The 22792-nt window shown below is 47.2% G+C and overlaps 4 protein-coding genes across 4 annotated transcripts; 1 reads left to right on the top strand and 3 right to left on the bottom strand.

Annotated features, from left to right (window-relative positions):
• Window positions 1–346: 346 nt before the first annotated feature.
• On the bottom strand, window positions 347–2584 carry HOO65_070569 (serine/threonine-protein kinase Sgk2; the record flags this gene model as incomplete). Its single annotated transcript, XM_071001373.1, has 1 exon — window positions 347–2584. One exon carries the CDS (start codon window positions 2582–2584, stop codon window positions 347–349), a length of 2238 nt encoding a protein of 745 aa, XP_070857287.1.
• A 2108-nt stretch (window positions 2585–4692) lies between these two features.
• Window positions 4693–6864, bottom strand: HOO65_070568 (Protein kinase domain protein; the record flags this gene model as incomplete). Its single annotated transcript, XM_071001372.1, has 1 exon — window positions 4693–6864. One exon carries the CDS (start codon window positions 6862–6864, stop codon window positions 4693–4695), a length of 2172 nt encoding a protein of 723 aa, XP_070857286.1.
• A 4037-nt stretch (window positions 6865–10901) lies between these two features.
• HOO65_070567 (uncharacterized protein) lies at window positions 10902–11336 on the top strand (the record flags this gene model as incomplete). Its single annotated transcript, XM_071001371.1, has 1 exon — window positions 10902–11336. The coding sequence occupies one exon, from the start codon at window positions 10902–10904 to the stop codon at window positions 11334–11336; it is 435 nt and encodes a 144-aa protein (XP_070857285.1).
• A 652-nt stretch (window positions 11337–11988) lies between these two features.
• On the bottom strand, window positions 11989–15470 carry HOO65_070566 (putative acyl transferase acyl hydrolase lysophospholipase; the record flags this gene model as incomplete). The annotated part of the gene is made up of 6 exons (XM_071004842.1): window positions 11989–14144; window positions 14208–14599; window positions 14750–14806; window positions 14871–15164; window positions 15222–15360; window positions 15413–15470. 6 exons carry the CDS (start codon window positions 15468–15470, stop codon window positions 11989–11991), a joined length of 3096 nt encoding a protein of 1031 aa, XP_070857284.1.
• Window positions 15471–22792: the final 7322 nt, after the last annotated feature.

Here is a 22792-nt window from a genome sequence, read left to right as displayed (position 1 = left end):
GGGATAGGCCCCGGCGGAGTACAGCGGTTTTGTCCTTCCATATGCATGGCTGTTGCCGCATCGTTTAATCTTTTTCCCGTTATGCTGGTGGCCGGTAGTAGAGCTCCCTCCGCACCGTCTCATGGAGCCCTCCTCGACATCTCTTTCCTATCCTGCAAACGTTTCCTCTTTCCCTCCCTTCTCTCTTCCCCTTCCATTCGATCTGCTCGTGGCTCAAGGGCAGCATGAACAGCACATATCTTCAGCTTCAGCTACCTGCACTTACCCAGCTGTTTACCATCATGACTTCCTTCCTACAAGGTCACATATCTCTGCATGTGGTGGTAAAATAATTGTTTGACATTAGCTAAAGCTTGCTGATAGCCTCGTCCAAGGCAGCTATTATAGGATTGTAAAGTTGGTCTGGATCTCCGATAGGTGTTCCAACGCTCATATACTCGTCCTTGTTAAAAGGAAAAAGGATCTTCCTTATCTTTAGGCAGACCGGCTTCACGACATCCAGCGCCTCTGGAAATTCCTCCATAATATCTTCAAGACCATTCACAGTCATATGACCTAGCTTAATTTGTGCTATATCTTCGAATCTCCCAATCTCCCATTTCTGGAGGCTGCTATACTTGGGCGGGTTCTCTTTACCAGCGAATCCATTACTCCATGCTTGGCGTGCGCACATCCAAAGCAAGACATAGAAGAACGACTCGAGGTCGTGGCGGTAGGTGTGATTCTTTTTGCGCAGTACCTCTATCGCTATAAACTGCATCGTGCCAGTCCGGTGCCGTGCCCCGCTCGGTTCACTGTCTAGTACTTTGGCCAAGTCAAGATCGATGAGCATGCCCTTGAAGCCATTGGCTGTTTCGGGGTTGGTGATAATAATGTTGTTCGGAGAGATGTCGCGGTGCAAGATCTTACCAGTCACATAGAGAGACCGATGCGCTTTGATCGCATCCCGCTCAGATTCCAGCAATTCCTTGATGCTTCTAAAGTCGCTGATGACACGACCGGCTGGTGAGACGACAAGGCAGGAGTAGATCCTGTTCTCCCACAGATCCTCGCCAGGTGTGTACAGACTCGGCTTCGTATTGCTAGACCGCCGCCTCTTTGACCCAGATGCATTGCCAGAAGTGCAATCAGCTGAAGATTTGCGCTTGCTTGACATGCTCGTAGTTGTTGGTAGATCGTCAAACTGAATGTCCTCAGCCTGAAAATGGTGGGGTGCAGGGAATTGGAGTCCCTCCCGCATCTCTGCGACAGTGGTGATTCGACGATGTGCCACAACCCTGGCCACGCCCTTGGCACCCATCGCTTCCGCCTGTTTCAGTGGTTCGACCTCAAGCTTCCGCTTATCCGATGTCCACGAAAATTTGGCCACATGGCTGTCCTGCGTTTCGTAGCATGTCGTCCCGCGACACACAATGGCTTTCTGTCGAATCATTAGCTTGTCCAGCCGGTGCCTTGTTTCTTTGCCATTTGCATCATCCAAGGTGACGTAGCAATGCCCATCCTGCTGCTCTATGAACGTATCCAGCCCCATCGTATCATCATCCATTGTAGCATAGCCAACAAGGGCACGCGCAAGCATTTTCGGCTCGCTGTGGATGTCGAATGTACCCGAGCTGTACGCCCCTGACCGATCGAAGATCCAAAGTTCCATTTTGCAACCATAAAGAGAAAAGGCATGGACAAATCGGCGAGTCGGCTGGTCAGCGAAGACACTCCGAACATGGCGTGTCAGCTGGAGGAAATTGGCCTTAAACCTTCCTGTGTCGTAGGACTTCTTCAGCTCCCCCACAACAAGGACGTCCTTGTAGGAAAATTTATCGCTCCCTTCCGCAGCTGGCCTCTGCAAGAAAAGGTCCACCTGTCCTTTTCGTTCTTGGAACTGATTGGCGGTCTTGGTGGTGTGGAACTTGTATGGCGCCTGCTTCAAGAAGCGCTTTGCCAGAGACTGAAGCCAGCGCCGGACCGGCTCTTCGTCAGGCACCTTCGGAAAGGCCTTCCATTTCTTTCCATTGTGTGCGGTCAACACCTTCTTGAGCATTGCCTGTTGTTTTATGCACCAGCTCTCAGAGTTAAAGAATTTCTCCCAGAAACCCCCTACATTGCGGAAGGTGCAATTCTTTATCTCTTCGAAAAGCTCTGCTTCGACAATAACACGCGTTTCGCTATCGGCAAGTCGGCTCGAGCTGGGCTTCGTGAGTGTTTCTTTGGATTTCAGAGCGACACTGGAGGGGGGAGGAGTGAGGGCGCTGAGGCTGTTGATTATGTTGAATACAGCTTCCCAGATGTCGGTGTCAGCAGATTTGTCAACGACATGGCGGACAAGAGGACGAAATTCGTCGAGTCCAACTGCACCACTTCGGACACCCTGTTGAATTGATGATAATTTGGCCTCCACTTTACCGTTTCCATCAGGAGAAGGAAGGCTGAATCCCGCTGGAGATCCATGAAGAGCTCCTAGGAGGCCTATTATATCTTCGTGCAGTGGATTGTCGACGTCGACGCGTAATCTTTCTCGAAGATGGTCAAGCCTATTTTCGAGAGGATTTTCTGAAATGATTTTGATCTGCTGTTTTGTGAGGGCCATTTTGAACCAAGTGCAGCGCGGCGTTGGGTTTAGCAGACAAGATTGAAGGACTGAGATGGAAAGTAACAACACAAAACAAGGCAGACGCAACGCATCACGTGATACTTGTGGCGATACGGTTGTTGTCAGGCCGGTGGTGTGAACCGTCGGAATTAGGGCATCCAATAGTAAGGTTCCAGCAGTGCTTTCTCTGTTCAAGTAGTAAAAATAAAAATAACAAGGCAAGGGCTATAATGCAGAGTCGGGCTTGAGGCCTCGACAAGTGAATACAAAATGAGGGTGAGAACGAAGATTCAAAGAAGGCCTGACATTTTTGATGTTATTGTACTACGTACTGTTGTTTCACAGCATGAAATGTGGGTCTTTTGTTTGTTTGCACCATGTGGGTGTTACGCCTGCGTCTATGATACGGCAGTTGTAACCCTGCAGCTATTGACCACAGTAAACAAGCGCTATAATCACTCACGTTGATGCATATAGATACGTGAGTCTCGTATGAATAGCTATCCTAAAAATGTATGTGGATTCTCTGACTTTAAAAGCTTGATGAAGAAGGAGGCAAACTCTGTGTTGCGTGGCGCGGTATACATGTTAAGTGGCGTCCCATACGTGCCCCACTTATCCGAACCTATTGTGGCTGGTCACGTGACATGATTGACACCACAATACAAAAGGAATAGTTCCAGGACGTAGCATAGACTTAAACCCTTTAATAAACCAACTGATTCAACATTTAAGATCTATTCTACACTCTGTGACAGACTTCCGAAGCTGGCGCTTCGTAAGTCTATCTCAGAGCAGGGTCAGGGTCAGATTGTCATGTGACCCTGAACCCTAAAACCTACAACCATTTAACGTCTACCTACTGGTTTTCCATACCAATACAGCGGGACGGAAGCAGCATGGTTGATGTCGTCTTCCGCTACCACTTTTGGCCAGTCACCGGTTGCAGGTGTGCGTCAGCTTCAAGTATCTCCTATGAATTTTTAGGGTCCGGCTTAGCAGCTAGGAGGCTTTTCCGCCTGCTGTTGCCTGAAGGCGTCCTTGTTGGGTATGGTTCCCGGTGTTTTTGGTCTGCGACGACCGCATGTCAACTAGTCTAAAAGGCCCCGGCGGAGTACAGCGGTTTTGTCCTTCCATATGCATGGCTGTTGCCGCATCGTTTAATCTTTTTCCCGTTATGCTGGTGGCCGGTAGTAGAGCTCCCTCCGCACCGTCTCATGGAGCCCTCCTCGACATCTCTTTCCTATCCTGCAAACGTTTCCTCTTTCCCTCCCTTCTCTCTTCCCCTTCCATTCGATCTGCTCGTGGTTCAAGGGCAGCATGAACAGCACATATCTTCAGCTTCAGCTACCTGCCATGTGTAGTAGATCTTACTGCGCGGAGAATGATGCTCCCATAGGCTTGCTACAGGCAAGCAGTGTGATCCATCCACCCTTAGAGATTGTCGCTCGACTCTAGCCAAGTCCCTTCGATTAGCCTCTCCCGCCCTACTATATCCATTGCACACACATGGCTTAGAAGCTGACAAATGGCCATGTCTAATCCTCCCCTTCTCTGTCTTTGCAAGACTTTTTGCGATACTGTCAAGCTTCTGCCAAGACGCCGAGAGGCCACAGCGTTGACTTATAACCAAGGTTTGCGGCCTACATGCCCACTTGATCGAGCCTCTACAAGAATGAGATTAAACCCGGCCACATGCGTGACCTTTTGCCTTTGCTTTCAAACATAGTAGGCTGTGGTGAGACTTATTGGCTCAAGCAGTCGTTTCGGACTCGGATATATGGCAAGGATGACCTACCACACCACTTAACCTTACACCCTTGTTCTGTCTCGGTAGTTCTCCTACAGTATCGATACCTTATTAGATTGTGTGAAGGGCAAGATAAGTAATGAAAGGCAGTCATGGGATCTGTGTAAATGCTAGCAAAGAAGGATTCCATCGGGACATGTGGTATAGGAGTGCACTGGACAAGTATGGCGATGGAGGCCTTCAACTGCCAGATGACAGCGACATATTCACTTACCCGGCTGTTTACCATCATGACTTCCTTCCTACAAGGTCACATATCCCTGCATGTAGTGGTAAAATAATTGTTTGACATTAGCTAGAGCTTGCTGATAGCCTCGTTCAAGGCAGCTATTATAGGATTGTAAAGTTGGTCAGGGTCTCCAATAGGTGTTCCAAGGTTCATCCACATGTCCTTGTTATAAGGAAAAAGGATATTCCTGATCTTCAGGCAGACCGGCTTCACGACATCCAGCGCCTCTGGAAATTCCACCATAATCTTTTTAAGACCATTTACAGCCATATGACCTTGCTTAAATCGTGCTCTATCTTCGAATGTCCCAATGTCCCATTTCCGGAGGCGGCTTTTCTTGCGCGGGATCTCTTCACCAGCGAATCCATTACTCCATGCTTGGCGTGCGCACATCCAAAGCAAGACATAGAAGAACGACTCGAGGTCGTGGCGGTAGGTGTGATCCTTCTTGCGCAGTACCTCCACCGCCATAAACTGTATCGTGCCGGTCCGGTGCCGTGCCCTGCTCGGTTCACTGTCTAGTACTTTGGCCAAGTCAAGATCGATGAGCATGCCCTTGAAGCCATTGGCTGTTTCGGGGTTGGTGATAATAATGTTGTTCGGAGAGATGTCGCGGTGCAAGATCTTACCAGTCACATAGAGAGACCGATGCGCTCTGATCGCATCCCGCTCAGATTCCAGCAATTCCTTGATGGTTCTAAAGTCGCTGATGACACGACCGGCTGGTGAGACGACAAGACAGGAGTAGATCCTGTTCTCCCACAGATTCTCGCCCGGTGTGTACAGACTCGGCTTCGTATTGCTAGACCGCCGCCTCTTTGACCCAGATGCATTGCTAGAAGTGTGATCAGCTGAAGATTTGCGCTTGGTTGACATGCCCATGGTTGTTAGTGAATCGTGAAAGTAAACGTCCTCGCTCCGAAAAGGGTGGGCTGCGGAGAATCGGAGTCCCTCCCGCATCTCTGCAATAGTAGTGATTTGACGATGTGCCACAACCCTAGCCACGCCCTCGACACCCATCGCTTCCGCCCGTTTCAGTTGTTCCACCTCAAGCTTGCGCTTATCCGGTGTCCACGAAAATTTGGCAACGTAGCTGTCCTGCGTCTTGTAGCATGTTGTCCCGCGACACACAATGGCTTTCTGTCGAATCATTAGCTTGTCCAGGCAGAGCCTTGTTTCTTTGCTACTTGCATCATCTAAGGTGACGTAGCGATGCCCATCCCGCCGCTCCATGAACGTATCTAGGCCCATAGTATCATCATCCATTGTGGCATAGCCAACAAGGGCACGCGCAAATTTGTCCGGCTCATCGTGGATGTCGAAGGTACCCGAGCTGTACGCCCCTGACCGATCGAAGATCCAGAGTTCCATTTTGAAAGCATAAAGAGTGAAGGCGTGGACGAATCGGCGGGTCGGCTGGTCAGTGAAGACACCCTGAACATGGCGTGTGAGCCGAGGGAAATCGACCTCGAATCTGCTTGGGTGGTAGGACTTCTTCTGCTCCCCCATAACAAGGACGTGCTTGTAGAAAAATATATCGCTCCTTTCTACAGCTGGGCTCCGCAAGAAAAGGTTCATATGTCCTTTTCGTTCTTGGAGCTGGTCGGCGGTCTTGGTGGTGTGGAGCCTGTACGGCGCGTGGTCCAAGAAGCGCTCTTCCAGAGAGCGAAGCCAGTCCCAGACCAGCTTTTCGTCAGGCACCTTCGGGAAGGCCGTCCATTTCTTTCCATCGTGCGCGGTCAACACCCCCTCGAGCATTGCCTCCTGTTCTCTGCGCCACCTCTTGGGATCAAAGAACTTCTCCCAGAAGCCCCCCACATTGCGGAAGGTGCAGTTCTTTATCTCTTCAAAAGTTCCTCTGGATGTCGAGGCGATGCTGGCGGGGATAGGAGTGAAAATGCCGAGGTTGTTGCTGATGTTGAATACAGCTTCCCAGATGTCGGTGTCAGCAGATTTGTCAACTACATGGCGGACAAGAGGACGAAATGCGTCGAGTCTAACTGCACCCCTTCGGAAATTCTGATGAATCGAGAGTAATTTTTCCGCCATGTTACGGTTTCCATCAGGAGAAGGAAGTCTTTTTACCGCTGGAGATACAAGAAGAGTTACTAGAAGGTCTGTGATATCTTCATTCTGTAGATTTTCGACATTGATGCGTAATATTTCTCGCATATAGCCAAGGCTATTTTTGAAAGGATATTCTGAAATGATTTTGATCTGCTCTTCTGTGAGAGCCATTTTGAGTCAAAGTGCAGCGCGGCGATGGATTTAGCAGACAAGATTGAAGGACTGAGATGGAAAGTAACAATACAAAACAACAAGGCAGACGCAACGCATCACGTGACACTTGTGGCGATAAAGTTGTTGTTAGGCTGGTGGTGGTGTGAAGCGTCGAAACTAGGGCATCCAATAGTAAGGTTCCAGCAGTGCTTTCTCTGCTCTGTTCAAGTAGTAAAAATAAAAATAACAAGGCAAGGCAAGGCAAGGCAAGGGCTATAATGCAGAGTCGGGGTTGAGGCCTCGACAAGTGAATACAAAGCGAGGGTGAGAACGAAGATCCAAAGAAGGCCTGCCATTTTTTGGGTTATTGTACTATTTAACGTCTACCTACTGTTGTTTCACAGCATGAAATGGGGGTCTTTTGTTTGTTTGCACCATTTAACGTCTACCTACTGGTTTTCCATAGCAATACAGCGGGACGGAAGCAGCGTGGTTGATGTCATCTTCCGCTACCACTTTTGGCCAGTCACCGGTTGCAGGTGTGCGTCAGCTTCAAATATCTCCTATGACTTTTTAGGGTCCGGCTTAGCAGCTAGAAGGCTTTTCCGCCTGCTGTTGCCTGAAGGCGTCCTTGTTGGGTATGGCTCCTGGTGTTTTTGGTCTGCGACGACCGCATGTCAACTAGTCTAAAAGGCCCCCCACCGTATGGCTTCCCTCCTCTTTTCATCCCCCAGGAGGATTTCGAAAGGAGGAATGCCTGCGGCATGGTGTAAGCATTCCCTTGGTGTCGTACGGTATATGGGGAGAGCTGCTCGGAGGCACTTCCTCAGCGAGATGTTCAGCTTCTCTGCTGCCTCTTTCGTTGTCTCTAGCCCAGACCAGGCGCTCGCTGCAAAGAGCGCTTTGCTCACGGCGCAGGCCCGTACCACTGTGAGCGTGCTCTTTGTGTCTGCTTCTTTGTAGCAGCCGGCTAGATACCTCAAGCCATTTGCCAACCGGTTGACACTTGCAATGGCCTGTGCGATGTGCTTGTTGAAGAGAAGACTCGAGTCCAGGTGCAGTCCAAGCCATCTCATTGATTCTTTTGCCGGGCTCAGATAAGGACAGTGTGACAGTGTGTATATCTATTCCGTTCGTTACAGGAGTACAGGAGCTTCATTAACAGCTACATGAGGCAATGACAATAATAAAAGCAGCATCGACAGGAATATTTGTAGAATAGATCTTAAATGTTGAATCAGTTGGTTTATTAAAAGGTTTAAGTCTATGCTACGACCTGGAACTATTCCTTTTGCATTGTGGTGTCAATCCTGTCACGTGTTCAGCCACAATGGGTTCGGATAAGTGGGGCACGTATGGGACGGGACGCCACTTGACATATATACCGCGCCACGCAACAATATTTATTGTTATGACATATGTCTATTTCATTCGAATTGATTGAGGACTAAGTTCTAAATCTCTTCACAACATCGTGCGCCACGTATCTACATAACATGTTTACCCGACGTTATTCCGAGTGGAGCTGGAATCTCCACAACATTTATACATCCCTCGCTTCCAAAATCCCCAACTCATGGATACGCAGCGAACGAACACGGAATAACTTGGCACTGATCTTGAGCAGCCCGTCACGTAACCCTAATCTCGCCAATGTGGAGTTGTCTCTTAATAAAGTTCAATTGTATTTGAAGGGGATTCACGGAGCGATCCGGCGAAGATACCTCACCTGCCGCCATGTTGGAACTAGGGCTGCGTGCAAGCCATTTCTCTAGTATTGCCTATAATTTCGGTGGTCCTCTATCTCTATCACCAAAACTTCCTGTGGTTTCGCAACGTTTTCAAAGAGGCGAATGGCCCCTCTATGTGTCGGTAATCGGAGCCAGCGCTTACCGGCTGGATTGTTGCTCTTGACTGAGTTCAGCGACGCGCTCTCGCTGGCCATTGCGACGCAAAACGATTGAGATAGCCGCTTGTAGCAAATGCAAAGCGAAGGGCCATTTCCATGACCTTTGCTCAGTCCGGGCGCTTAGGTGAGGGATATTTGAATCGGTCGAGATCCACATTTTTAACAGGGCCCTGGAAGAAGGCCCTTTATGTCTGATGCTAACCCTAACATTTGGGCCAACTATATCAGGGCCAGCAATCCTGGTAACCCTGACTTGGGTTACTGACAATTCCAATCAATCATCAGACAAACATGATAGTTAGAGCCAAGAAATCATGGGTGACTCTTCTTCTACTGCTAGGGTATTCAGTACGTCCTCGCAAGTTTTACTTTAACAATGCCATAGTATGCGCTGCAAGGGCTCGCTGAGAACATAGAAGTAGCAGGTAAATCAATGATAAGCCATTTCATCTCAGCTCTACTACATGCTGAATCATTGAAACAAAACAGCCTTCTTGATTTGCCCTTTAGCAAGATATGGTTCTGCAAGCGGATTTTGAGACACTAGAAGTGATGGATGGCTAGCCAGGAGAGTTTTGTCCCTTATATTCATTACATGCTCAATGTTCTTACGGCATCTTGAATAGTACCATCGTATTGCAAACACCAGCCAATCTTGAGTTCTAGCTGAAGGGGGGCTTTTAAAGAAGGCGGGCTTTCTTCTCGATGTAGAAAATATGATTTCAAAGGTTGATGTGCAACCACGTACGCCAACGACGGTTGACGAGACGGCCGAAGTGTCCGCCCCTTGGGTCTCAAGGACCCTAAAGACCGTGTCTGAACCTGGATATTAGTCTAAATACCTCGGAAGAAGACTTGGAAAGCATCAAGACAGCTCTCTAGCGTCAATGATAGTAGCCCTGAACTCTCTTAATACGAGAAAAGCGGCGATTATGCATGAGAATGCCTTCTCAAGGGCTGAGGCCAAAGACCGTCGAGAAGCAGATGAGATACTAAGCCGGCGCCGGGGGGCAAAAGGACCAGACTATAGAAGAGACGGTTGACGAGGGCAAAGGAAGCAAGGCAAGCAGTTGATAAAAAGGGTGTTGATGTGCAGACAATAGCTAAACTGTCGAGGAGTAGTGGTCAAAGGAGGTTGGCACGATAGGAGGTTTGTTGCTGCGATGTCTGGGGTCATCATGTAAGGACGTGCCAGGGAGTAATTGGAATGCCTAGGAAAAAGTATAGCGAGTGGTTTCAATTAATCAAGTGGTCTGTAGTGGTTTTCTTGCGCGTTTTATTAACGTTAAGGCTTTTGAGACACTCACTTCCCTGAGACAGTAACCTATCATATACGTTGGCGCAGTGCAACTTACAAACGATGCTGTTGGATTTTAGGTAGACAAGTCGAACGCAAATCTAGAGATTACCGGCATCTGGTGGCAGCCGTGTAAATCAGCGTGAGCTGGCCAGAGTTCGATGGCTCGTTGGATCTATGTACATTTGGTGGTATGTTGTTGGAACATGGTGTATTTTGGCAAGCCAAAAGCTACAGAGCTTGAGTTCACGCTATGGCGTGTATAAGGTGTAATGGTGGCACTGCATTTATTACATCTAAATCAAGCTTAGATACTGAAAAGGGTACCAAGGCATCTAGCGCTGATATTTGATATTCGTTATTGTGATGTAGACAGTATGTAACGTACATGATAAGCATCCGCCGCAGGCAAGTATGCGTTGCACTTTTCCCTCCTACATGCAATTTTTCATTTGATCAATTCATTCCCCAGCCATTAGATGTGCCAAGCCTGAATGCTGAGACTAGAACTCTTTCTGCTCTTCAAGCCCTTCAAAATAACCCAAAACTAAGCATTGGAAGTGTTGCAGACCTGGGCATAGGCTTCATTGTCGGCAGAATGGCATTCGACCTTGACATGATTGGATCCTCTAATCACATCGACTATCTGATCTCGAGGAACGGACAACTATTCAGTTCATTGTGAGCCTAGATCCGCGAGGTTTCCCTCTGGCTGTGTGGTGTAAAAGAAACCGCCGATCAATTGCTTGTCGACTGCGGCGTGCCACCAGTTGGCACGCGTTGGGCGCGATTTCCTTTTTTTTTGTGTGGAAAGATGACTACTAGAAAGCTAAGTGTGAAGAGAACACAATGGCAAAGTATGACGGACGGTTATATGATTTCTACAACATTGATGAGACTGGCTTTATGATGGGCATAGTTCAGAGCGGGATGGTCTTCACAGGCATAGATAGGCGTGGAAAGCCAAAGTTAGTGCAGCGTGGAAAGCGGGAATGGATTACGGCCATTCAAGCGGTTGGTGCAGATGCCTGGGCGAACATTCCGTTCATCATCGGTGTAGGCCAATATCGCCTCGCCAACTGGTACCGAGAAAGCAACTTTCTGGGTGATGGGGGTATTGCGACGACTCAAAATTGGTGGACCGATAACAAGACTGGTCTTAGGTGGCTTCAGCACTTTGATCGCTACACAGCCAGGCGACGAAATAGCCGCCGTCATCTCTTGATTCTCGATGGCCACGAAAGTCACCACTCCACTTCATTCGCCTCATCTACTTTATCCTGAACCACCAACCACTTAGGCGTCAATAGCCCCAGTGACCCTGCTTGAGGCTCAATTTCAGTCAGAGTATCTCTAGAGACAAGGTGGAAGGGAAAAAAGTAGCTCCCTAGAGTCAAATATAGAGTCTATAGGGTCGTGTTCTGAAGGAGCGAAGATACTTGAACATGAGATTGCCTTGTTGAAGGCTGGGGTCAAGGACCTTGAGCATGGGAATGAACTGCTAAGTCGGTTCTGGAGGGAAGGTCAATGAGAGTTGAGAAAGGGAAGCAATGAATGGATCAAGTGGATGTTAATGTGCAGGTCGTGGCGGAAGTGTCGAAGAACGGTGGTCGAGATAGGTCAGTGCGACCTGGGATTCGGCATTGTGGTGTCTGCAGCACGCCTAATCATTAATTTAAGAACATGTCAAGTAGCAATTGAGTCATCTGCAGAAGAGTATAGCGCATAAATTTGATTTATTGAATGGGTTGTTGCGTTTGTATTGAGATAGCTATCATGAAGGTACAAGATGAGTGCGGCGTATGCTGATCATGTATGTCATAAATTTCATCCTGGGTTGGCTTATATGCACGGTTCCAATTTGAAATCAGAAAAACCATTGAACACAATGTTGGCAAACGAAGTTAAAAGAAGAAGAGGAGGGGATAAAAGCATTTCAATCAGAAAAATCTTGAGAATCAGATTTAAGAGTGAGCCATTCTTCAAGGAGTTCTTTTGCCTGTAGCCGGTACTTGGGATTGCGCGACGAGGATATTTCATCTAATTTGACAACACGCTGAAGCAGTTCAATAGCAGTTTGAGGCTGGTTATTGGTATAATATGCTCTTGCAAGGGCAATTTGAGACACCAGACGGTCAGGATGATCAGCTGCTAGAGCTTTTTCTTCCGTCTTCACGACATGCTCAAGCATGGGAACCGCCTTCTCGGTTTGGCCATCATCGAGATATGCTCGGGCAAGCACATGTTGAGACGCCAGACGGGAGGGATGATCAGCTGCTAGAGCTTTCTCCTTCGTCTTCACGACATGCTCAAACACGGAAACCGCCTTCTCGGTTTGGCCATCATCGAGATATGCTCTTGCAAGCCCATGTTGAGACGCCAGACGGGAGGGATGATCAGCTGCTAGAGCTTTTTCTTGCGTCTTCACGACATGCTCAAGCATGGAAACCGCCTTCTTGGTTTGGCCATCATCGAGATATGCTGTTGCAAGCACTTGTTGAGACTTCAGACGGTCAGGATGATCAGCTGCTAGAGCTTTTTCTTCCGTCTTCACGACATGCTCAAGCATGGAAACCGCCTTCTCGGTTTGGCCATCACGAAGATATGCTGATGCAAGGGCATATTGAAACGTCAGACGGGAAGGATGATCAGCTGCTAGAGCCTTTTCATCTGTCTTCACGAGGTGCTCAAGCGTTGAAACCGCCTTCTCGGTTTGGCCATCATCGAGATATGCTTTTGCAAGGGCATGTTGACACATCAGATAGGAAGGATGATCAGCTGCTAGAGTCTTTTCCTTCCTCTTTACCACATGGTCAAGCATTCTCACAGCATCCCGAATATTACCATCGCGTCGTAAACATAAGCCAATTTTGAATTCCAGCTCAGTCATGCTTTCGCCACTGGCTTCTTCATGCTTGACAACACACAACGCGTGAGGTAGGTATTGACGCCAAAGAAATCGATTTTCCCACTCGTCGCTCGGGAATATTGATGCTATGTGACCAACAACATTCAGAGTGTGTTCTTCGTCGTCCTCTAGGCCTTCTGACCACAGTTGGGTTGTCCAGTGCACTAGGCTATGCATATCAAACAAGCCATTGGTCATTTGTCTGCGGATAAAGCCGAACGCTAACAATACACCGATGGCATCCACCATTGACTTTTTTTTCTCGGAGACTGGAAACATCGTTTGGGGAATGGCTTTCGCCTCGACTTTTGCAATAAAGCGTAGTAGATCCACGGCATCGGATGAAGTTTTTTGAATGTGCCGAAAAGTAATGAACCAGGTGGTGGCCACAGCACCCTGTGAATCCTCCAAGTGCACATTGTCCGGATGATGATGTGTTAGGAGTTCAACTTTCTCTTCGTTTGAATCTCTCAAGAGCTCGAGATACTCAGCAACGGGTATCTGGTTGATAGCCATGTAATCCGCAGCCTGTGCAACTGCCAGCGGGCGATGGCATAGCTCGTCAAGAAGCTCATTGATTGAATGCTCATCGTGTATGTGCGACTGATTATTATGAACCTCCATACTGCGCATCAAGATAGTGGTGAGTTCCTCCGAGGACATTTCTTCCAACTCAAGGCTATCGGTTTTAACAGCCAGCCACGAGACACTTTTAGACCTTGTAGTAAACATAATTCGCCCCTGGTCACTCTGTGGCAGAAAAGTGCCGATTCTGTTCTCTTTAGCAAGAGCATTAAAGAGACTAGCATCATCGACGTTGTCGAGAACAAGCAGCCATTTTCCACATACATTGGCATCCAAGTAGTTCTTCACGAGTATCCGTGGATCCTCACGATCAGATGCGTCGATTCCGAGTGCCGCAGCGAGCTCCTTGCAAGAATTGCGAAATCCATCTATAGTGGCAGCAGTAAGCCAAAAGACAGAGTAGTCGGCGTATTTGTTCTTCACTGTATACGCAAACTTCAGGGCTACCTGGGTTTTACCCATGCCACCCAAGCCCACCAGCGCAACTTGCTGAAAGCCGGTCCGAGTGAAGAGCTTGTCATCCAATTGGGAGAGGATGTCCTGACGGCCGACGAATTTGAGGTTTTCGTGGAACGGGATATGATACACTGGGACGGAGCCTGTAAATGTTGTTAGCTTAATTCTGGTAAACATTGTAACCCTTTCTAATGTGTTCCACTTACCATCCGACTCATCTGGCCTCACTGGATTCCCTGATACCAGGGTAAAGCCGTTAATCAAGACCTTGGAGAATCTTTTAATATCAGCTTCTTGCTCGTTGAGGTAATTTTTTGTATGTGCTGCCACCTCGGACGGTTCGACCCAATCCGAAGCGGCGAATGATTCCAGGCCATTGGCTGTGTTAAACCGATAGTATTTCTGCGGTTCGCTGGAGTGCTCTGTTTTAAGCTCAGTTTCAACTCTTCTAGAGCTAGTCGCCATTTTCTCGAGACTTCTTCTGATGGATCTTTTCGTATTGCCCATCTCAATAGCACTACTTAGACCTGTGCCGATGCTCAATATCAGCATTTCCTGTTGGCCTGAAAGAAGTTCTTTCGCCTCATTGATGAGGATCCTGCATGGATTGCTATATCCGAAGCTGCTATTTATGAACTTTTCTCTTTCTCAGCCTAGCTTGATGGGCTTGAAAAGCTTGGCCATGGCAGATGTAGCTCTGCCCACCTCCCATATCTTGCATTCTGACAAGCTAGTAGTAGCTTTATACGTTCTGAAAAGTATTGGGCGTGCGTCGATGTTGACCTTCGTCGTAGCTAGCACAGCGCTGTATAAGAATAGTGAAAGGTTAGATTTATGCTCTTGCGAGTGAGTAGAGGGCTAGAACCTACGTTTTGGGGCATTTTTTGTCAAGGAACTTTTCGTCTTCATGTCGACATGTATTGACTCTAGAAGCGTCCTCCTCTCGCTCTCGGGCACATTGTTCGACAGGGCAATTCTCCCGAATGGCCTTCTTCAGCGCATTTTCCAGGTTCGCAGTCAAGATACTTGATGTTGATTTCGTTCTGATTCGCATCGGCCATATTTGCTCTCCTGGAGCGAATGCCGCATTGCATAATTCCTTGTATGCCTTAATGCAATCATCAATTGACATGCCCAGTCGGCCAAGCATGATCGCAGCGATGCTGTAGGGAGGCTGTTAATAACATTCTAGAAATACACAAGCATGGCACAGGCCTTACCCTCCTGTCCCTGTACCGCCAATGAGGTCAAATTTCTCGCAGGGCCTCGGAATGTCGGGAAGGCCTTCGGCATCCCGGATGTTCTCCATGATTTTCTCAAGGATTAAAAGACTGGATAGTCCGCCAATGCCCCCGTCATCTGTGATTGTTAGTGGTAAGATAGGAGGTGGAGATAGAGAGGGATAGCCTACCAAGAGAGAGGACTTTGAATGGCTGGGCATTTCTATCTGGCTGCGTAGCTGAGCTCATCTTCTTTTGGGGGGCCCAAGAAAGGGTAGCCTGAGACTGAGGTTAGAGTAGATGAATATCTGAGAAGCCACAACTAGGAAATCGAAGGCTATAGAAGTATCGTCAAAGCGAAAACTGGATATTCTGGTCAAGTGAAGGAGTAAGAAAGTGAGAAAGACTCGATCGGAGCGCGACTACGCCATATGGATGCTGGGAAAGGCGCTGGTTGATGCCTTATGTGCCATCCCCCTCCCCCCCCCCCCCCCGACGTGTATTGGGGTTGCAATACGACATTGGCCTTTCGCCCGGCCAATGAAAACCACTGGGATTGCAGGCTAAGCATGCAGGCGAAGCTGCAGCTGATGGTCCTTCACTCATTTTCCCCAAAGAAGCGCCAACTGCATTAAAGGACGCGTTGTGCTGCCATTGGATGATGATGATGATGATGCTGATACAGGAGACGCATCAACCTTCTACTCTCAGCCAGTTGCAGGCTGAAAGCATAAGTGTCTGAATATAGGCCTGTCAATCAGCTTGGCTATTGAACAAGCCATGGACCTCAAACAGCAGGCGTATCTATGGCTAGTATGTCCTATTCGTAGACATATCTAACAGAGCACTGAGAATAAATACCTCATCAAATCTTCAGAGACGATGGCAGCACCAGAAAACTATCTACTGAATTTGTGGTAGACCCTGATATGTTCAATATCTGTTACTTCTCATGTGCGCCATGTTTTCTCGACCCTTCAAGGCTGCTTTGAGCATTTTGTGGGACCCCCACCACCATATGAGGCTGGTTAGTTGATTACTTGGGAGTTAAGGCCAAAGCGGTTCACCATCAGGTATATTTGAAAATTATCTGAAAATTATCTGAAAATTATCTTTTATTTTAATTTGCACACAAGATTTTTGCTGTTACTGGAAGAAGACGAGTTCGCGATTGCATCACCATCGCTTTTTTAAACAACTTGGCTTTTTTTGTAGAACTAGCCACCGTGTTCTTCAGTGAGCTAGCAAGTGTTTTTGGCACAAAAAGACTTGGGCTTATCCTTTGCACTTATACTTAGGGTCTAACCCTTAACATTTTCTTCTCAGAAATAGTTCAAAGGCATTGTCCTACTTGTATCATGTACGCATCCAGTTACCACCACCGGCATAACAATAAACGTAGTTGAATGTGGGGACTACTAGTGTCTCATTGTTAGGTGCATTTCTTGGATCTAGAGTACTAAAATCCTCATGAATATCTAGAAGGTAGTGTGGTTAATTACTCACAAGATGAGCAGTAGGTGCAATTTGCCATTGGAACAGGTCTGAGAGTATCTGTATAGGACAGGCCTAGAGCCTATGTTATGGCTCAAGGTTAGAGATTATTGTATCGATTGTATAGTCATGAGATTGCGACAAGTGCTATGATAATCTAATTGTCTGAATGGGAGCTTCATGACATGCTGTGTTGTTATCCAATTGCTTTGGGCCTAAGTGACCCACTAGCAAGAGTGCATGCGATTATCATTATCAGGATCATCAAGGATGGTCCAAGGCTTGGCATTAGTCCTAGGAGTAGACTCTAATTTTGGCATTCAGGACGACTTTGGAACTGGTTAGAAGTGGCCTCGAAATCAGTTCCTCCAGCCAATGTAGACCCAGGTGAGTCTCTTGAAGTCCTATAAAATCGTGTTCGGCAAAAGAATCCACCTCGTCCTCCGAAGCAAAGCTCAATAGCTTGTGCATTGGCAGGACCTATAGACACTTTCTCGTCCTTCAGTAGCATCCTGTGTGAGAGCAGAGCGTAGGGCCTTTGGCTGTGACCATGCGAGACTCATTGTCGTGCACTGTTGCTGCTACGGATTTAAGTACTAGTAAGAATCTGGGCCCTCCCACCGTGTGTAACGACAAAAGGCTTAGGCCTATCACTCCTGAGATTGGACTTTATTTTGTACTTCATGTGTTGCTTGTAATAATATTTCAGCATATCGAGCTCGGAAACTTTGTCAGTGTCGGCGATAGTTCGTTGAATACCTAGGAATTCGAAGTTCTACCGACAACAAGGATGTTGATGAGCTTGGGGGAGTTTGATGGTTTATCATCCAGTGTTTTGGAGTATTATATCATCGCCTCTGTGACACGCTTAAGCATCACACCTTGGCAGAGTTGTTTGAGCTGGCAAAGGGGAGGGGGGCTAACCCCCGCCGATGTCCACCTTGTTGATCTAGGGAAAGAGGGAAGAGAGCGTAGGATAAGTAGCTGTAAGGCGGCACCTGCTACTGGTCTGTGCTATACTATGAGCAATTATTCTGTCACAGCCTACGAATTATTGGATATTGCTATGAGATCCATGTCTGGAGATGGGCTTCAAGTCCAAGTCATGGAATGCGAGAGGGGCACGACGTAGTACCAGAAACTTAGGCTAAAACCAATCTAGTTGAAGGACTTTGTGGATATCAGAGGATAGGAAATACACGTTGATATTCTATAATCCCATTGCATGTTGATGGGGTTACACCATAGCCTAAGATTGGTCTGTTTTTGTCACTCAAGTGGGATCTAGATATCACAAGACTTGGACTGCCAACCCGGATCAGTCAGTGCTGAGCTTAAAAACAGGAAGCACAAGCCCCAAGTCTCGCTTTACTAAGAATGACCCACGATGGAGTGTCAATGGGAACTGGTAGGCTTGCTGCTTGACAAAAGCAAGACCGAGGCATCTATCTATAGCCGCACAAGAGGAATTGAGAGCGGACATGGAAAGGCTCTTCCGCAAGCCACTATTCTACCTAATGAGGAGAATTTATGATACCCATCACACCTGGGCTGCCGCTATTTCCAGGGATACTTTTCGAACTGACGACTGGGCAAGCCAGCTACAGGAAAGCTGAAGCAGCTTTGAAATGTCACTCAGATCAATACAACGTCCAGAGAAGCAAGCTGGAACTACACAAGCTTAACGACACCAGACGAGGCGTGACAAAGCTTGTAAAACATCAGCGCTGCAATAAAATACGAAGCTGAAGATCTCACAATGGGCTTATTTTATACATGCTTGTAATTTGAAATCAGATACACCGTTGGAAATGATATTAGGGAAGGAAGTTGAAAGAAGAAAAACAGTCAATAAAAGCACCCGAATTAGACAAATCTCTTCAACCAGATTGCTGCATAAGCCACTCTTCAAGCACCTTTCGTGTCCGTACTGGATACTCGGTATTGCGTGTTGATGATATTTCATTTGATTAAATAACACACTAAAGAAGTTTATTAGCAGCTTGAGATTGGTAACTGGTATTATACGTCTCTGCAGGCCGATGCTGAAGCGCCAGAAGATCGGGTTGATTAGCTGCTGGAACGTTGTCTTCCGTCATCACCACGTGTTCAAGCATTCTCATAGCATCCTGGATATTACCATCGCGTCGTAAACATAAGCCATTTTTGAATTCTAGCTCAGTCATGCTTTGGCCACTGGCTTCTTTATTCTTGACAACCTGCAATGCATGAGGCAGGTATTGGCGCCAAAGGAATCGATTTTCCCACTCATCGCTGGGGAATATCAAAGCCATGTGATGAACAACAGTCACACTGTATTCTTCGTCGTCCTCCAGGCCTTCTGACCACAGTTGGGTTGTCCAGTGCACTAGGCTATGCATATCAAACAAGCCATTGGTCTTTTGTCTGCGGATAAAGCCGAACGCTAACAAGAAAGTATCTGAATATAGACCTATAGGCTGACAGGATGGCTCTGTCCTTGCTTGATTAAAGAACCCCAGGCCTTTAACGCTGGGTGGGCAAGTAGCTCCTATAGATGGACACATCCAACGGAGTGCTCAGAGTAAATTGATTGTCAAGTTACACAGAGACAGTGGCAGCACTAAAAAGGCACCAAGTCATGTGTAACTCATAGATCCTAATATTTTTATTCCTGTTTCTTCTGGTTCGCCCCAGTTAAATTTCAATTTATTTAACGTCCACTGGAATCACCAAAAAATCAAACAAGGCCAGATTGCCTATGGGCTGGTCAGAATTGAGCCTCTATAGAGCTGACCACAGATTTTAGGCGAGAGACGCGTGTGACGCGTGTATCCTTCCTCGCAAGCTTGTTACTCGCCGGCTGCGCTGAGCATTTTGTGGGGTTCTCGTTCTCCCCTCTGGGCAACTATGAGAATTTTGTGGGTAAGCCCTAAAGAGTGGATCACTAGTTCTCAGCCAGGTAACACACTAGAGTATTATCTCTCAATTCACAGATATGCTTTTCACTGTTGCCGCGGCAAAACGAGCTCGCAATTGCGTCACCATCGTCTTTTATTTTCGTTTTTTTCTGCAAAGCTACCCAAGATATTCTTGCCAATGTGACCTCACAAGTCCTGCGAATGCAAGATAAGTTGGAGTGTCTAGAGTACTAAAATCCTCTTGAACTCCTAGATGGTAGTATGACTAATTACTAGCTTCTGGTTTGATCGCCTACAAGTATAATGGCCAGTCAAGATAAGCCATAGAGACCTTAAAGACTGATAAATATGTGCGCTGATGCATCCTCTCGTACGGGGGATTTTTGGAGTTGCCCCTTTGCTAGGGTACATATCAGCACTCATACTTATTTAGCCCACCAACGGCTTGACACGATGGCTGTTTAATAACCAGTAGGAGCTATATCGAGCTGAGCTAAATGCAAGGGTCGAAGCGAACCGGAGTGCTCGCGTAGCTATGTGACATCATCAGATTCCTCAAATGATGGACAGCATTAGGTGACAAGGCAGTCAACATGTGGGATGCAATCCTTAGCATATCCTTGCACACTCCACATGTAGACTGCACATCACTACCCTCGTTTGATCTCCGTGATTCCAGCAGATGTTAAATACAATCAAATCAAATCAATCCTGTGTGAGATGAGATTGTTAGTACTCCGATTTAGGGTTACCAGAGCTGTTGCCCCTGACCAAGTTCAGCCAGTTAGGGTTAGTATTAGACGTAAGAGGCCTTTTCCAAGGTCGTTTGCTCGATCTTGCCTTCTTAAGCTAGCGAGTCCTGACGTACGCCCGTGCGAGATGACGCTGAGAATCTATTAGTAAAGTATCATTGATTGCAAGAGCCCCTCCCTTCGCCTTTACGGCGTATTCAAACATGCCGATAGCGTCGATAGAATGCCAGCCTTTCAAGAGCCCTGTGCCAATTTTGAATGCTAGGCCACAGGCATCTCTTGAAGCCAGACCGACCGAAAAGTTTGTTTTCCAAGGTAGAGAGGAGTTGCTGGCGGCCAACGAAGTTGGGGTTTTCATGGAAGCCGAGACAAAATCAAGTTCATTGATGCCAGTTTTAGTCACAACTGTTACGGGACTTGTAGTTGCTACAGAGCATACCGATATGAAGACTGTATTGTCAGATGAGGAGGCGAGGAAGAAACTATCTAAAGTGCTTGCTGGCTGTCTGTGTGTCCTTTTCATGTTCTCCAGGGTTTTGTGCCATGCCATCAGTGAGTTTGTCAACGTCTTGATAAATGGGCCTGCACGGCCAGAACGATAAGGCAGTTGGTACAAGATGGAGCTATGCGATAGTGGCCACGCTAACATTTAAATTGCAGGCCATACACCCATTCATTATATCCCCCAAGCTTGATTGGTTTGGAGAATGTAGATGCTGCTGATGTAGCTCTGGCTACTTCCCAAATCTTGCACCCAGACAGACTAGTAGACGAATCACATGTGGTAAAGAGAGTTGGTGATGTTTCTACATTAACTTTCGCTATAGCCAGTACGGCCCTAGGCAATAGCAACTGAATGTTGGACGCCAGCCATTGACGTCACACGAGCAGAACTCACGTCTTGGCGCAAGACTCATCTCGAAAGAGTAGATCCTCATGTGGGCAAGTGCTACTTGTTGGTATATGGCCTTCTGCCGTTTCTGTACACATGAAATTTCAGTGCAGTTTTCCCGGATTGTCTGCTTGATGGCATTCTCTAGCTTTGCTGCCGAATAGATTCTTGAAGACTTTTGTATAGAGTTTTCCCATTCTGGGACAAAAGCTGTCTTGGCAAGCTTCTGATACGCTATGATAGACTCACCAACACTCATCCCAAGCCGGCCAAGCATCATGGCGATAATACTAAAAGACGGTCAGCAAGACTTTCTAGATATTCAGGCGCAGTGAAAACCGTACCCGCCGGTAAAAGCTACATAGCTTGGAGAATAGACAGGACGATTAAGAAAAGCAACATGTATATAGAAATGGTGTCAGAAAAGGTACTTACTAACTACTCAACGGAAACGAGAAACATTTAGATATCAGCATAACCTGCCTGTCCAGCTATGAAGCAGTCTACAGAATGCATATACCCTTGCACCCCAACGGCGGTAAGATTGTTGCTGTCATTGGCTGGTACGTACTGTGGTGTGAAGTCCTAGCGCTCGGCTCAAACAAGCCAAAGACTCTCTTCCATCATCGCAGGGCCCTTTAGGGGTAGCTCAATGATTAGAGCTTAGATATAAGGCTTTGGCTTTGGAGCATCGCAACCGGCCAGCTTACTTTAGTACGCCTAGCCACATAACACTCCGCAGATTTTACAAGTTACTTGATATTCCTAATTCCACCATCTGGCTAGCAACCAAGTACCTAATTAAATGAATCTCAGTGTATATTTGAGAGCAGTTTAGGGCCGTATGCGACTCTTCACCTCGGCTTCACAGCTTCTATATCCATCGCAAATGGCGTCGTGGCCATGTGCTTGACAAATTGCAAAGCTGTAGTAGTACCAAGGATCGACAGTGCTATAGAGTGCCCACACGAATAAGACTCGGGATTTTTTTACTTGACCCTTGAACTTGAGTGTATTTAACGTCTACGGGAATCACAGGGATCAAACGACGCCGGACTGATTACTGGGCAGAATTAACCCCCCTCTGCAAGCTTCGCTATAGAGTTTTGCCGAGCGAAGCGCGATTGCTCCCAAGTTACCTTGTTAACAGTAGATATTAGGAGAACGTGCTGAATGTCCTGTGAAGAAGAAGAAGAAGAAGGAAAAAGTGATCATTGAAGTTGGTCGGCATCTATCCAAGTCTAGTCCGAGGAGCGGATCTCGGCCGGTTTATATATCCGTCGCTACCATGTTCTAGATCAAGCACATGGGCCTTGGAAGATGTTGCGTGGCGCGGTATATATGTTAAGTGGCGTCCCATACGTGCCCCACTTATCCGAACCTATTGTGGCTGATCACGTGACATGATTGACACCACAATACAAAAGGAATAGTTCCAGGACGTAGCATAGACTTAACCCCTTTAATAAACCAACTGATTCAACATTTAAGATCTATTCTACAGAAGAAGACCCCTTGATGTTTGATACTAAC

The sequence above is a fragment of the Ceratocystis lukuohia genome, assembly GCF_044167205.1.
Source record: "Ceratocystis lukuohia strain C4212 chromosome Unknown Supercontig7_pilon, whole genome shotgun sequence".
NCBI classification, from domain to species: domain Eukaryota; kingdom Fungi; phylum Ascomycota; class Sordariomycetes; order Microascales; family Ceratocystidaceae; genus Ceratocystis; species Ceratocystis lukuohia.
The sequence above is the reverse complement of the archived record's forward strand: the minus strand, read 5'-3'. Positions and strand labels throughout refer to the sequence as shown.